At 38.7% G+C, this 16,944-nt stretch overlaps 1 protein-coding gene and 1 long non-coding RNA gene across 2 annotated transcripts; both read left to right on the top strand.

Moving 5' to 3' along the window:
* The first annotated feature begins 1,325 nt into the window (after positions 1–1,325).
* Positions 1,326–5,776, top strand: LOC137102266 (C-type lectin domain family 4 member M-like). The gene is made up of 6 exons (XM_067481582.1): positions 1,326–1,356; positions 3,119–3,220; positions 4,468–4,530; positions 4,679–4,815; positions 5,094–5,215; positions 5,616–5,776. Exons 1-6 carry the CDS (start codon positions 1,326–1,328, stop codon positions 5,743–5,745), a joined length of 585 nt encoding a protein of 194 aa, XP_067337683.1. The 3' UTR covers positions 5,746–5,776.
* Positions 5,777–14,276: 8,500 nt separating this feature from the next.
* On the top strand, positions 14,277–16,599 carry LOC137123415 (uncharacterized). Its single transcript, XR_010913845.1, has 3 exons — positions 14,277–14,348; positions 15,932–15,987; positions 16,094–16,599. It is a non-coding gene; the product is annotated as an uncharacterized lncRNA (long non-coding RNA).
* Positions 16,600–16,944: the final 345 nt, after the last annotated feature.

Genomic DNA, 16,944 nt, shown 5'->3' with positions numbered 1-16,944 from the left:
CACATGCCATCCCCCAGCACAAAGGACGAGTATCTGCAGTGAGAGTGATGCATTCATGCAGCAGAGACTGATTGTCATCTGTAACTGACTCTTCAGTCAGAACAATAAGATAAGGTCCCCATTTTATTTCTTTTAAGAAAGCAGTATAAAGCTTCCTGTTTTGAACCTGATGGCCAAGAAACAAGTGAAACGATGACAGAACTATGAGAGGGGCTGAATTTTCAACTGTTTCTGACGAATGTATCAAATATAATGAACTTGTTTTCTTTAAGGTTTTCAAGAAAACCACCGCATTGTTTTTTTGTCTCTTGTTAACTATTAGGATTTAATCACTGACTTTAATAAGAATGAAGAGTCCTGGATTGGTCTACGGACGACAGAGAACAAAACAGCATCTTCTTCTTTTCCTTTCGGCTGCTCCCTTTCAGGGGTCGCCACAGCGAATCATGTGCCTCCATCTAACTCTATCCTCTGCATCCTCTTCACTCACACCAACTAACTTCATGTCCTCCCTCACTACATCCATAAATCTCCTCTTTGGTCTTCCTCTAGACCTCCTGCCTGGCAGCTCCAACCTCAGCATCCATTATACCGATATATTCACAGTTTCTCCTCTGAACATGTCCAAACCACCTCAATCTGGCCTCTCTGACTTTATCTCCAAAACATCTAACATGAGCTGTCCCTCTGATGTCCTCATTCCTGATCCTGTCCATCCTCGTCCACTTCCTTGTTCCACTTTGGGGTTTAAAGGGTGTTAAAATGACTCTGCCTTCTCTGTTCTGAATATCTCTGCTTCTGGGTGATATGCTTCTGCTTCTGCTTTTGCTCTTGTCATCTGATTGCTCGTAGTACAGTTGATCTATTCTGGGTTTGTCTTCGACCACTCCTTCAGATCACCATTTGTGTCTAAGTATGAGCTACCACACCCGCTGTCAGGCAGAGAGCTGAGAAACTGCATCAGAAACCCCACAACTATGACTTCACAACTTTTTATTTGCAGGGAATCAGTCAAGTTTTCACTCACACCGTCGAATGACCCACTGTTGCTTAACCGAACCTGTTTTAAAGGCCTTAAAGAAATAAGGATTGACACCTTTTTATCACATTAGGGCTGACAGCCCTAATTTAAATCATTTACTTCATAAGTATTTAAAGGTTAACGTAGCACTATAGGAGACAATGTAATGTGTGAAGCGGCCCTTTGATATAGCTGGTCTCTGTGTTTTGTCTCTGTAGGACCACAGACTCAGAACCGTCCTCTGTTTCAGAGAGTTTCTCTCAGAGGAGCTGCTCTGTGTCTGGGACTGCTGTGTCTTCTGTTGATGGCTGTGATCATCATCCTCTCCATACAAAGTAAGGTAAAACGGCTCTGAGCAAATGCTAAATACCAGCTCACATTATCCACATTTTCAAACTAGCCAAAAAGTCGCTCACCTTAATTCTGACCAGTTTAGCAGTTGTCTTCCGTCTGGGTTTTAGCATCTGAAACACGTTCTAGTGATGGTATCGGTCTAGTCCTGACAGAGCCTTTTCCCCGATTTCATGATGTTTTGAATCTAATCACTTCCATAAAAACAACTTTCCACACTGCTGGGTGACTTGGGAGTTTCACACTGGAGATTGAAAAAGTGGGATTATTATACTGTAACTGAAAAGTAACTATAGTCATCATAGTAATGTGATGAAGTACACGTGAAATTTTCGCCTCAGAAATATAATGAAGTGAAAGTTTAAAGTAGTAGAAAATGAAAATACTCCAATAAAGCAGAAATATCTCAAAACTCTACTTAAAGGGCGACTTCACCAACTTTCAAGTTGCTTTTTATGGCTTTAGTTTAGGTGTAAATGTACAATAATGCTTTTGAACTGTCTGACTTCCCTATATGAAAATATTTCTCTGTTTTTAGCTGTAAAACTCCCCCACATGAACAAGATGTTGTAATCTGACCTAAGGTTCCTCCAAGTGATGTCAGCTGGAGGCGTTTTTCAGCTAACAGTACAAAGATATTTTAATATAAGAAGTCGGATGTTTAATGGCATTTATGTACATGTACTACCCAAACCGGAACTAAACAATCAGTGAATGCATCCTTGCAGTCCAGACTTTTAAGTAAATGTAAGTTACTTAACATCTTACTCTCCATTTTTACAACAGAGCAGGTTTAGCTAACAATAGATTTAACCTTTACAGTCTTTCCTCACTGAGCTAATGTGTGTAGCTAAATGCTAACAGTTAACAGTTAGCTGCAACAGCCGAACTCAACAAGCATGTGAGGAAACAAACACCACAACAATGTGTGGTTTATATCACTATCACTACGCTCAACTTACTTCCTGTGTGACCAGTGGAACCTTGTTTAGACTGTTCTCTGATTGGCTTATCCTTTTAGAAGCCATATGATTGGCTGAGGTTCTGTGAGCTCCTGCCCTGGCCTGTCAGGGTTGCAGATCCTTCTGTGGCGTGAAAACAGGGTTAGAAATCTGATGTGAAACACTTTAGAAAATGGGGCCAAAGCCATAAAAATGTGTTGAAACCCTGAAAAAAAATAAAAGGACTTGAAACTCTGAAAGGCCAAACTTGAATGTTTCCAAAACACATTTCAAAACTTTAAATATAGATTTGTAATATTGGAACCAATTTAGTAAACTTTTCACACATTTTAATGGTATTGCTGAGAATTAACGTCATATTTTTACTGCTTCTTTTAATGCAGTTTCAGATCATTTTGGTCCTGTATTAATAATCACTCATTTTTTAATGTTCCAATGTTTGCTGATGAGACTCACAAATGTTGTGTCATCAGAAAAACAAATAACGAAGTATAGAACGAATTGAGAAGAGCAGCATTTCTGGCCAAGACCATTAAAATAAAAAAAAAATATATATATAATATATATATATATATATATATATATATATATATATATATATATATATGTATATATATATATATATATATGTATATATATATATACATATATATGGGATATATGGGATATATGGGATATATGGGATTTGTTGAAATTTACAAAATGATGGAAAATTCCCAGCCTTGTATTGTGTAAATGTGCGGTTTGTTTCCTGTTGTGCTGAGTTCCGTATCCATTTTTTCAGTTAAATTAGAAATAGATGAGCTCAACATCTTGAATGAGCAGCTACAGATCACATTGAATCAGTCCCAGAATGAGGTGAAGCAGCTCCAGGGTCAAATTACAGGTGAGAGTAGAAAGCTTACACTACAGAAATATTTTCATTAGGGCCGTCAATCAGTGTATATAGTGTCGTAACATAATACAGTGACATAAATCAATCATGATCAATTATAAGTTGGCGATTTTGACAAACAAATTTCAGAAAAATATTTCAGTGTCTCAGTGGAAACAGGTCTCTACAAAGTAATGACAGTTCAATTAAAATGTGAGGTAAAAAAAGTGGTCTTGCACATCTGGACACTGCACGTTTATTCTTCTTTGCAAAACTGCTCAAGCTCTGTCAGGTTGCGTGGGGATCACATAGACAGTCCTTTTGAAGTCCAGCCACAAAGCCTCTATTTCTGTTGGACTAAGGTCTGTGCTTTGACTCTGCCACTCCAGAACCTTCACCCTGTTGTCAGGAAACCATTTCTGTGTAGCCTTCGTTTTATGCTTTGGGCCATGAAGCGAAACAAACCTTCTTCCAGGCCATTGTTCTCTTGCAGACTCCATAAGATTGTTCTTCAGGATTGTCCTACATTTTCAGTTACAACCCTTTCAGGGCCAGCTGCTGAGAAGTTAATGAGGTATTTTGCTGATTTTGACCATGATTTATTTATATGTCAATAAAAAGGGTGAAAACTAGTCAACAGCAATTTAGTCACATAATGTCTCTTATTGTGAGGTGAAAGATTAGAATAAAAGATACTTCTCTTATTCTAATCTCTTATTTTGAGAGACTACAAAATAAGAGCCAGGAACAGGATGCAAAGCTGGTGACACTTGGAGGGCGGGGCACTGGTTTAGTGTGGAGGCTGCTCAGAGACTGTTTGAGAACTTAGTAATTTATTAAGTTATGTGACAATTCAAGCAAAAAGGTTACAATAACATACAGACAGCTGTTGATTTAGCTATTAGAGATTAGACACACACACACACACACACACACACACACACACACACACACACACACACGATCACTGTGGGCAGAGCTGATAATTAGTTTGACTGTGTTTTAATGAACTACTTTTATAAGCTGTTTACTCGCAGATTTGTGTGTAACGATACATTAAAAGTTTTACACCTCAGGTGTGTGTTTGTGTGTATGTGTGTGTGTGTGTGTGTGTGTGTGTGTGTGTGCATTTCTGTTGCCCCACACTCTGTCAGAAAGACAGATCAGAAAAATTGCACAGTGAACATTAGTTACATCTTTTTAATTTGACTGTGTTAATTTGATTTTCATACTTTTAAAAACATTTTTTTTCCCTCAAGACCATTCAGTCAACACCAGTCAACTACAGGATGAAATAAAGAAGCTGAAAAATAAAACTAAAGGTGAGAAATTTACACTAACAGCAAAGACCTGTGATACAAAACTGACTTTAATTTATAGAATAAAAAGAAAAATGGCAGAAAAAATTTCTAAGTGTTATTTTAACAACAAAGGACATGAAATCTAATGTTAAAACTCTTGTTTGACCAGAATGTCCTGAAGGATGGAAGAGATTTGGATGCAGTTGTTACTTTAAATCCACTGAGAAGGAAAAATGGTCTGAGAGCAGAAAATTCTGTCAGGACAGGGGATCAGATCTGGTGATGATCAACAGCAAAGAGGAACAGGTGAGTGTGTGATCAGTTACTTTAGTTTCCGAGCTGCTCTTCTGATGACAATGACATAGTAACTCATAACTGAAGGTCTGTATTTTATTAGTTCTGTGAATGCAATACACGTTGGAAGCTTCCTGTTCAGACCCTAATGGTCAAGAAACAACGATAGATCAATAAGAAAAGCTGATTTTTTTCCAAGTCTTGACTGTTAATATTTGTTCTATGTTTTCCGCTGTGTTGCAAATAATCATTAAGAAACTAAACAAGAAATGTCTCTTGTTAACAATTAGGATTTAATCACTGGCTTTAATAAGAATGAGGAGTCCTGGATTGGTCTACGAACGACAGAGAACAAAACAGCATCTACAGGATATCGATGGGAATGGGTGGATGATTCACCACTGACAGAAACGTAAGAGTTTTTGTTCTTTTCCCATTAGAAGCATAAAACAGTAACATGTCAAACATGATTTGATGTCTTCATCTCCAGTCTGTGATGAGCGGCAGTAACAATGAGTCAGGATTGAAACATGGTTCAAAGCTCTGGTCACAGTTCAGAGGATTGAATGTGTGTGCTGCTCTCTGTATCCTCACACAGAACAAACATGGTGGAAGAAAAACTAGCTTCAACATTTAGAGTCAAACTTTCTTGAACTTGATCTCAGCATGAAGGAGCAGCTGCCTCTTCTCTGCTCTTTAGAAAGTGAAGAACAGATGAAGGAAAAAGCTGAATATGATCATTAGTCCCAGGGATGGATTCAGAGAGCAGCTTTCCAACCACTTTTTCAGTCCACTTTTGATTTGTCCCACAGGTTCTGGGCCCCAGCAGAGCTGGGAAATGCTACAGGCCTGAATGTTGCATCATGCTGTGATCAACAAGGGAAATGGACACGAAGTGGATACAAGGATAATGTTTATAAAAACTGGATCTGTGAGAAGTAGATTTGCTGCTTCCTCTGATGACTGAGACGTGTGTAGTGTTGGGATGAAGCTGTTTGTCAAACTCTGAAATGTTCTTCCTGATCCTCAGAGTCATCTCACATTTGTTGACTTGTTCATTCACAACAACTACATGTGGACTTACTAACTCTGTAGTCCCACTAAACTGCTGCAGTCACAGGAAACTGCAGCTTCACTTTGTCTGTACTTGGTTATTAATGAGTTTGTTTCTGCTAAAACTGATCTAAGAGTCGTCTTTAATTTCTCATCAACCTGGAGTCAGGAAAACAAATTTAATTGAAAGGATTTTTTAGAAGAGTTCAGTTTCAGTAGCAGCACAGCAAACACCGTCATATACATGTAGAAGCATTTGAAATATCACTGATCACTGTGAGAACTTGCTGTAGAATAAAGTTCCTTATGAGAGAAAATATAAAAGTGTAGACGTCACATTTCCTGTGTCACAACAACGTCATATGTTGTGTTTCTGTTTGTATTTATAATGTGATCAGATAAAAAACTCACCTGTGACTAATGTTTTCCTCTGTATGAATTAAAAGAAGTCTTAGTACAAATATTAATAAGATTTTAGAAGAATTAGTTTGCTTAGATTTTTCAAAACAAACAGCTCAATCATTTAATTTCCCAATTACATTTGTGGCAGAGAAGGTTTTCTTCATCATGCGATGAATGCGATTTAGTCATAAATGTATTTAAAGTGTCAGTGGTTGTGGTTTGTCCTGCTGCTACTTCCTTGATGCTCTCTGTTCAAAGCTGCCTGACTCAGACAGAAACAGACAGTGAAGACTGGTCACAAAGAAGTTCACTTAGTGTTTAGCTCTTTAGTTCATCAACATGTCGACAGAAATTCAAACTGAGTCTGATCTGAAGGTGAAATATATCAGAGGAGAGAGAGAGAACATGGAGGTGGAGATGATGGAGGATGGAGATCAGCGTGATGATGTTGGTTTACAACAAGCTGGTGAGTGTGAAATAATATATTAACAGAACTATTTTTACAATGTACATCATCATCTATTCCAGTTCCTGTAACTGTAGAACAAACAGGATGAGCTCATTTGGTGTCATTTTGTTCCAGTGAAGTTCAAACTTTATCGTTAACATTAAGTAGATACAGTCAAAACTACATAATGCACATTAATAATTTGATATTCTGTCAACATTTCATCTGCTTTTATTAGACAAAACAAACACGAAATATATTTAAATAGCTCAACATGTTACAAGTGGTTCCTCTTCAGTACTTAGCAGAGCGGCTGTGACCTGCTGCAAACTCTATGCATATCCACACACCAGCTTCTAGCAGGTTCCTGAGGAACCTTAGCCCAACTCTCCACCTGCCTCCTCACAAATCTGTTTGCAGCCTTTGAATGCTTCCATTTATTGCCACGTCCAGCCAGTGTCTCCACTGTCCCTTTAACATTCAGTGCCTTCACTATATTTTTTAGAATTTTCCCTGTTTGTGAAAACCAATAATCTCTTCTCCGTCTTCTGACATGACACTCAACAAAGGCACCGTCCCCACCTCATTTCAGCAGGCCCAGGTTACAGCACTGCTTAAGAAGGCTTCTCTTGACCCCTTGTTGAGAATTACAGACCTGTCTCTCTTCTTCCATTTCTGGCCAAGATCTTTGCACAAGCCTTTTATCGATTCTCAGATTTTTCTTTATTAGAGCAAGCGCCTTGAGGTCAACCAGTCAGGCTTCAACAGTCAAGCTTCCACGGTGGTCCCTCCACAGAAACAACACTGTCTTGGAGTCTCTGTAGGCTGCAAAAAGTGTGGCTCAGTCTTCATCATACTCAATCTGTCTGCAGCCTTTGACACTGTGAACCATCAGATCCTCTTGTCTGCTGTCAGATAAATTGTTACTGAAAAATGACAGAGTCACTGGCGTCTCAAGTCTTAAAAGGTTTTTACTTGCAGCAAGGAGTCAACACATGCACAGCAAAAGTTCAGGGTTGACTGCCGAAACAGTTACAAACAGTCCTTTATATTCTTAACAATGTTTTTTCCACCCTCTGTTCTTGTCAACAGTGAGCAACTCCACACAGTATATGTGTGTGTGTTGAGAGCAGTTCTGGCTGTTGACCATTAAGTTTTACTGGAAAACCTTTGAAGTCACCTATTGGAAACAGTTGGAAGAGCATGAGCAGCTGTACCATAGCACAGCTCCTTTTCCAGGCTTGCAGTAACTTAGATCTCAGCTTTAAGTTGCCACAAAACCACCACACATCAGCTCTGCTAGTAGTTTGATTTACAAACCATGAGGCAGAGTAGTTGCCGATATTTCTTGTGATATTAATAGTGTTAGAGCAGCAGCTCAACACTTGCACATTCTTCCCCTGCCCTGAGCGTGAGAAACAGGTGTAGTTGCCAGGTAGGCCCATTGTTTTTGGGGGGAGTCTATCACCTACCGGTGGGAACATTGGTCAGTTTTAGGTTGGGTGGTTTTGTTGAATAAGCTGAGGACACATTAGAGGCCAATAGGATGCATTCTGTACCTCTCAGACCAAGGAGGTCTGGAAGTCAAAATAAATGCCAAACTTGGGGCTTATCTTTCATATTGTGGTGTCTTCAGCTGTTCCGTACTAACAATGTCCCTTTGACTACTTCACCTCTAAGTGACTGGGATCTCAATTACTGGGTTTGAGACGGCCCGCTATGGTCTTAATAATGAGCCCACTTTGTAGCCCAGACTTCCCTCAGCCACTGGCTGATCAGTGAGTCTAACAGTTATTAGTTTGGTCTACCCCTTCAGAAAACCCAAATACCTTTTTACAGTGATAGATGAATCCATGTGGTTCTTTCAGTAATCTTTACAGCCGTGGGATTGGTGAGCAGAACCTGAAATTGACCTTCCCATCGAGGACTTGACCAGGTTTTCCTCTTTATGACTTTAATCAGCACCAGTCTCCTGGCTGTACTGCTGGATCTTCCAGATTCAGTGGAGTTTCTGGAACAGAGTTGACAGAAGAGATCTCTCTCTTTGTTAGCATTTGCATCATGTAATGGGCTGAGGTCTGTTCCCTGTCTTCCTCAGCTCGTTGGAATGGTTGGAACTGTGGTATTTGGTAAGGTTTACCATACATCATTTCAAATGAAGTCAGGCCTGATAAGGTTGGTGTTCACAATTATTTAGTTCTATAAAGTCTATGCAATATATTGAAATGGGAATTGAGGTTTTGCCCTCTTTTTGGTCTCAGGTTCCCTTGTGGGTTGTGTTTAGCACAGATAAAGGTCTGTGACAGGTCAAACCACATTTTTTTAGACTAGTTTGAGATCACTCCTGTTGAGACATGGCAATGCCCACGGCTCATCAAGGCAGCACATTTAAATAAGCCGTTTGGTAAAATTGGTTTCCCCTCTGGTCATATATTCAATCCGGTTTGAGTATTTTGTTTTCCCATTTTCTTTTCTCTGTTGCAGTTGCCAATGTTTGCATGTCTTTAGAACTTGTTGGTCAATAAATATGTCTTGAGACTTTCGATCATGGATGTGGCAGTCTTTTTAGCTTCAGTGTCAGCTTTTGTGATTTCCAATGGAGAAAGGGTCTGTGCATCGTGTGTGTGCTGCACATTCTGAAATTGCCACCTGTTTTGGAAGTTGTATGGCATCCAGCAGGTCTAAAATAAGGTTCTTATGATTTATGGCTTTACCTGTTGAAGTTGCAACTGCATGAGGGACTTTCAAAGTTAGGGGATGAAACATTACAATGGAGGCAGAGGCCTGTACTGCCATGGATGCAGCTACGGCAGCTTGAACACAGGGAGGTAATGCTACAGTATCTCATTTAGTGGAGTAATAGGCAATAGGCCTCTGTCTCTCCACATAAATTTGAGTCAGCACCGATGTCATGTAACCATCCTTACAGTCAACAGTTTGGATGAATAATTTGGAATAATCAGGTTGGCCTCACACTGCAGTACTCGCCAATCGCTGTTTGATTTTTACACAGGCATCCTCTGCTTCCTGCGTCCATATGATAGGGTTGGATGCAGAGAGTGGGGTGTTGTATACTGCAACTGTATAATATGATATCCAGCTCCTGCAGAAATTTGTCATGCCCAAAAATGACATTTGTCTTTTTGTTTTTTGGTTTTGGTGCTTGCAAGATGGCTTTTTTTCTTTGTTTCATCTAAATTTTTTCCTGCTTGTATAAATTGTACCCCAAATACTTAACTATCGTTAGCCACAGTTGAAGTTACCACAAATAAACTGCATGTCCTTGGTCAGCCAGAAAAAGTAGCAGAGCAAGTATCTCAGCCTTAGAGCTCTCAAGACTTGGGGAAGTTACTAGGATGTCATCAACATCCAGTAGCAGTTGGCTGTTATTTGGAGGTGTGAACTTCGCTAAGTTGGCTGACATTGCGATTCACAATACTCGTTGCTAATCTAGTACATATGTGTATCTCTTAATTTTATAAGTGAATGCAAACCAAAACTGGTTATGTGGATGTATTTGGATTGAAAAGAATGCATTGCTTATATCACATACTGAGAAGTACTTGTTTTCAGGATTTAGGTGATTTAACAGTGTATGGGATCAGGTACAGTGGGTCCATGAGGCACTACAGCTTGTAAATCCTGTACCATCCGCCATCCTATGGATGGTGGGGCCTTTTTCACTGGAAACAAGGGGGTGTTACAAGGTGAATCTGGACACTATTATTACTATTACTGGACACTATTACTTCCTGCTCTTCAGTGAGAGTCAGCACAGGTCAAATTGTTTTGTTCATCTGGCCTTGGAAATGTACTGTGGGTTTTTCATGCGTTATTCAATTTAGTGAGCTGGAAGTGCCCTCAGTTTCTTACTTATCCCAGTCGCTTGTTTCCTCACATGCTGTTACAAATGCGCCTAGATCAACCCATTTCATGTCTTTTGGTTTTGATAATGATACACATGGTGATCTATAGAGTTGTCCTAACTGCGGGTTCAGCTGGCAACTGACAGCACATGCTCCTTTGTCTTTCCAATAAAGGTGTTTAATTGAGAGGGTTTGTTTTTCTTTAAGGATTCGTTTCTCATCATTTAAATCTGGTCCTTGGCTGTGTTTGTAGTACATGGTGCAATGGAGGTCATTTGCTTCCATGAACTAAAAAATGGGACTAGAGAGTGTTTTTGCTTTTTGAATCAGTGCTTGTGTTATTGCTCCTGGACCGGTCGTAACTAAATCCAAGCTGTACCAATAGTGAACCATCCCAGTGCCTTCACAAACGTGGGTTTCATGCAGCCTTTGAGCTTTCAGCCCTTTGTGTGGTACAAACAAAAGTAGTTTTTCTTATCTGAAGGTCCAGTGATTCTGTTCTCGCTGTATTTATCTCTGTAGGATCCCGTCACTTCTCCTCCTTTCAGCAGAGACTGGCCTCTTTTTATCAGCAATTCAGCTGGAGGTCTTTGCTAAGGAGTCCAAGTACATTAGTTTGTTCACCCTGCAATTACTAATGAGAACTGCATATTGTTAATAAACAACTAAAGTTAACTCAAAAGTGTAAGTTGGCACAACTATTGGATTTAAAATTTCATATTCAACAACCATGTTTCACTTTTTCACATGTTTCAATGACCACTCAGATCCATAGGAGTTATAAAATATGAATGGAAACAGCAACATGGATAGGTACAACTAATGGAATTCTGCAAATCTATTAAAATGTACCATGTAACATTTTAACAGATTTAATAGATATTTTGTGAGATGTTTGGTATTTTCTTTATATAATCTTCTCTCTTTTCTTCAGGCCTCAGTTTTAGTGGGCGACTGTGGTTCAGGAAGGTAGAGTGGTTGTTCACCAATCTCACAGTTGTTGGTTCAATCCCTGGTTCCTCCGGTCACATGTCGAAGTGTCCTTGAGCAAGACACTGAACCCCAACTTAGTTGCTCCCGGTGAGTGTTGGCCAGCTGCATAGCAGCTCCCCCATCAGTGTATGAGTGTTTGTGATTGTGAGTGTGAATGGTGTAAAGCGCTTTGAGTGTCAATAGGTAGAAAAGCGCTATATAAGTGCAGAACATTTACCATTTAGTCCTAGAATTTTTGTTATTTTAAATACAAATTTTCAATTTACAAAAAGCCCCAGGCTGTCTTCATAATATCATTATATTATGTATGTATTTCTCCGAGATTCAGGCTATACCATGTGTTTTAGTTCTTATTGGGTAGAAATTCCTGTATCTAATCACTGTTTTAATTTACGAGCCTCTTATTTCTGACTTATTTGGAGCCAAACTCTAATCCGTATTATTCTATATTGTTAAATGTGGAAACCGAAAATGAAACTGTCCCCAAAATCAAATTCTTGACAGAATCTGTCTGAATGCAAGTATTAAAAAACAATAAATTAGCATAGATGCAAAATGCTACAGTTATTCCTTATTGATACTGAGAGTGTAAGTGTACTATGTGTTGTAGTTTGCTTCACAGAAAATTCATAATGAAAATTTGTGCTTTAAGGGTCTTGATATCCGTCTTATTTAAGTGCTTAGTCCAAATATTTCTGCAGTACTTAAAATTATTTCTTTCTGATTGTGAAATGTTTGAAAGAACGATTTAAGGTGATATTCTACAGTGTCCACATCCTTGAATTATTGAGCACAACCTGGACAGTTTAAATCCTACAGTGACAAACTATAATAGTATAATAAAACACCAAGTCACAGAGACATGTTCAAAGCTGCGCACAAAGGGGATTTGAGCTGCACATTCCGAGCTCCTTGCTACACTGTGTTAGTTCATTTGCAATAGCTGATCTCACTGATAATTCCATTCTCACCTAAAGGTGAACATGTAAATACATTTCATGTTTCACATGATGGAAAAAACTCATTAAACACAAACAAGAAAAACAAGCCATGAGCTGCACCGTGATGGAGATGCCTGAGTGTGTCACAGAGCTGAACCTCACGGACACGACAGCTTTAACACTACAGTCACTAATGTCAAATGTCTTTAGACTGTGGGAGGAAACAGAAACAGCATTCCAGAAACTGTAATGCAAGTTAAAAGGCAAAAGGCAACAAGTGAATGGTAATGGTGAATTTATTCAGCAAAACAGAGAAACATGCAGGGAACAGTACAACTCTAGAGTGAATAAAATCAGATTTGACCAAGATGTGTAGGTTGTTCAGCCTTTTTAACTCAACAGCTGGCTTTACACAAAGAACAAAGGGATGAGTCAACGCAAACCAACCTTTATACAACGTGGTCAGGAGTCTAAATAGCAAGTTCTTGTCACTTTGTCCTTTTGTCTTCCATGATTTTTTAAATCCTTGAAACTGATCATCTGTACTGGTCCCCTGCTACGAAGCAAATGTTCAGATGTAGTAAGTTTTATGGTTGATATCTATCTAACACACTTCTTTGTGGGGCCAGAGACAGGATGTCCTGCTGGGGAGCAAAAGGTGAGGAAGCACTGGTGTAAGCAGGTTTGATACTGGGTCTGTCAGAAGTGTGAAAACAGTGTAACAGTGTTACAGAGATTTTGAAATTTCTCTCAGTGTCTGCACATGCAGTATATGTGACTAACAGTGTTTCTGCTAAGCATGACATTAGTTTTCTGATTACTGATCTGCTGCTATTCATTAATCAACTAAACTCAATGTCTTTTGTTGTTTGTTTATCTTGACATGAGGCTGGTTCCCCGTTCTAAATTTAGCTGACATGCAAAGTAGAGAGATATTTATCATCTGCCTATCGATTTGTATTTGACTGCATTATATTTCAGGCTGTTTACTAGACTGTGTAGTATAATGCAGTGCATTGTTCTGTAGACTAACTTTGCATGAGCATCATAAAACTGTAAAAATGGTAAATGCAACACGATACATTTCTGATAGTTATTCGTCTTGACTTCTTCTATTCTTAAATTCTTATGACTCCGTTCAGTCTCTCTAGCTGACTAGTGACCTTATTCTTGCAAAGGTCCAGTTCAGGAGCCTTTGATTTCAGACTAATCTGTCTCAGTTCGTGAAATGTGGAAGTTTGAAGAGGCAGTGATTTAAACAGTCTCATAAATAACTCCAACAACACACTTGTGCAGTCTTGAGGCCACATGTGTTTAAGTTAAAATAAATGACCGATGGTCACTTTCCCTGTGGCTTTGTTCTATTTTGTTCAAATTAAAATAGAGAGACGTCTGGCTGCTCTCCCAGTCTCTACTATAGGTGTGGTACCTCAGCCAGTCTCAGCTGACACAGTGCAGGAGGTGACGCACATCCCGAAAAGGTCCCCACATGACCAAAATACACAGACAACCATTCACACCGAGTTCTTTGTGTTGTCAATCATCCATAACTTGTATGAAACAACATCATAACGTCACAAAAGCTGTCGAATCCATCTTCACTAAAATGTATTAAACCAAATCTTTAAAAACTGAACTTCAAAGGCAACAAAACAGTGTGAGCAACGTGACCACACCTCACACAGGACATAAAGATCAAACCCACATCCTTGTTCAGTGACAATATAAAAGCTGCTGTTGTTTGTTCATTTGCAAACAGGAGAAGAGACTGAGCAGGTGGATTTAGGCAGCATCACTACTTCACAGCATCACAAGAGCCAGAGACACTGAACATCACAATCTGTAAGTGTTTTAATGTGGAATATTTACCATTTTTATTAAAGTTACACATCTGTTCTTATAATGTACTTCAACTGTGATGTGTAATAATTTCTACAAAGCAAAACAGATGTTAACTTTTAATGCTAATGCTAAGTATTTTATGTGTAAAAAAAGTATGTGGGCAAATTGAGCTAAATAGAACTTTGAAATGTAATTAATGCACAAAAAAAGTCTGAGTAATTTCAGAAACAGCTGCTTAACATACCTGAATAAAGATCAGTTTTTGATTTTTGAAGCTGATGTACTTTATGGTTCTACATAGAATTCTTGTTAGAAAGTTGCATTATGACAACCTGTACAATTTATTCATTAATTCATGTTGAAGTTGAAACTGTCAGAAAGGTGATAATTTTCATCTGTTTATTATTGAGGTCGACGTGGGTGGTGGAGTCGTACAAGAGGGGATTATGATAAAAAGTGGTTCTAATGTTTTGGCCACATCATTCATTTTTAACAGAGTGGCCATTGTATTGGATTGTGTTGTCATAACATTATGTGTTTTAGTGGTGGCCCCAAGTGCAAAATGGTGAGAGAGAGTCTGGAAAAGAAAATTAACTTTATTAATCAAATACAAGGAAAGAAAAGACAGGAACAGACTAAACAAGATTCAATCCAACGAGGAGAACAAAAACTGGCTAGATTACGGAAGGCAACACAAATTAAGGGACTAAACAAGGGTCGAGCTGTCAAACTGAAAGATCTGAATTGGAAATTAATGTGAACCAAAACAGTGAAGCTAAGACTACAGATAAGAGAATACATGAATTAGGAAACTATAAACCAGGGGTAGAGAAATTAAAGAATTAGGACATTCATATAAACACGAATCAGAGCTAGAATCTGTACACGAGAACAAAACATAAAGAAAATGAATGAGGCTAATCAACCAAAGAGTGTGCAGGCTTACAAGAAGAGAAATGCTGATGTAGGGATAGTGTGGGAAGTGAAGAATTTCAACAATAGTGTAAAAATATGAAGTAGAAAAACATACACAAGCAAACTAGCACTACCAAACATAAAGAGATGGGAAGTTAAGAAACAAAAACAAAACTCACTACAAATGCAATTGGGACAAATTATGAACCAAAAGGAAGACCAGGAGAAGGAATGACAACAATCCAAAAAGGCACACAGAAAATGATGAGGCAGAATGAAAACCAAACCAAACCTCAAACCAAAGCAAATCAGGTAACAGACTCAATGAAACAACCCGGCAGAATAAGGAATTGGGCAGAAGAAACGGGTAGAAAAGACAAGGATCTGACAGGGAACTGAGGGGGGAGCTGAGTCTAAATAGGCAGTGGAACAGGTGTGAACAATAATGGTTGGTGATGAACAGTGAAGCTGGAGGAGAGAACTGGGAACAGGAAGTGGAACTAAATGGCCAGATCATAAAATGTTATGCCTGGTTGGTGTAATAAATATAATAATAAAAGTGATAAAATAACTTCTGTTAAGTTACCAAATTCCCGCCAAACCTGATTAATGTTCTGTTGTTTTTAAAAACCGAATGTAACAAAAAGCAGTGATTCTATTTTGAACAGGAAAAAACTTTCTACAATGAAGATGAAGATCTGTGTCCTGCTTCTTCTCTGTGTTGGTGAGAGAAAATTATTTATTACCAAGGAAATATGTTAATAAACTGTTTTATATGTGGGATAAAATCAATCTTCTTACACTGATCCATTCATGTTGCTGCTGAACAGCATCAGGCAACGCACAGGTTACAACCACAGCTTGTCCAAGATCTACAGATGCCACAACCACCTTAACTACTACAACTACACCTCCAACAACCAACACAGCTCCTTCAACAACTTCAACAAGTCCTTCAACTCCTTTAACAACAACTCCTAACAATAATTCCTCTAACTTCAACTCCTCTAACTTCAACTCCTCTAACCTCAACTCCTCTAACATCAACTCATCTAGCAACAACTCGTCTAACTTCAACTCCTCTAACTTCAGCTCCAATAACAACAACTCCTCTAACTTCAACTCCTCTAACAACAACTCAAATAACAAAAACTCTTCTAACATCAACTCCTCTGACAACAACTCCAATAACAGCAACTCCTCTAACTTCAACTCCTCTAACTTAAACTCCAATAACAACAACTCCTCTAACGTCAACTCCTCTAACAACAACTCAAATAACAACAACTCAAATAGCATCAACTCCTCTAACATCAACTCCTCTGACAACAACTCCAATAACAACAACTCTTCTAACTTCAACTCCTCTAACAACAACTCCAATAACAACAACTCCTCTAACTTCAACTCCTCTAACATCAACTCCAACAACAACAACTCCTCTAACAACAACTTCTCTAACAACAACTCCTCCAACAACAACTCCAATAACAACAACTCCTCTAACATCAACTCCTCTAACAATAACTCCTTTAACTTCAACTCCTCTAACATCAACTCCTCTGACAACAACTCAAATAACAACAACTCCAACAACAACAACTCCTCTAACTTCAACTCCTCAGACAACAACTCCTCTAACATCAACTCCTCTAACAACAACTCCTCTAACAACAACTCC

The sequence above is a fragment of the Channa argus genome, chromosome 1, assembly GCF_033026475.1.
Source record: "Channa argus isolate prfri chromosome 1, Channa argus male v1.0, whole genome shotgun sequence".
Lineage (NCBI taxonomy): Eukaryota > Metazoa > Chordata > Actinopteri > Anabantiformes > Channidae > Channa > Channa argus.
Note: the sequence above shows the minus strand (reverse complement) of the source record. Positions and strands in the feature narration are given on the sequence as shown.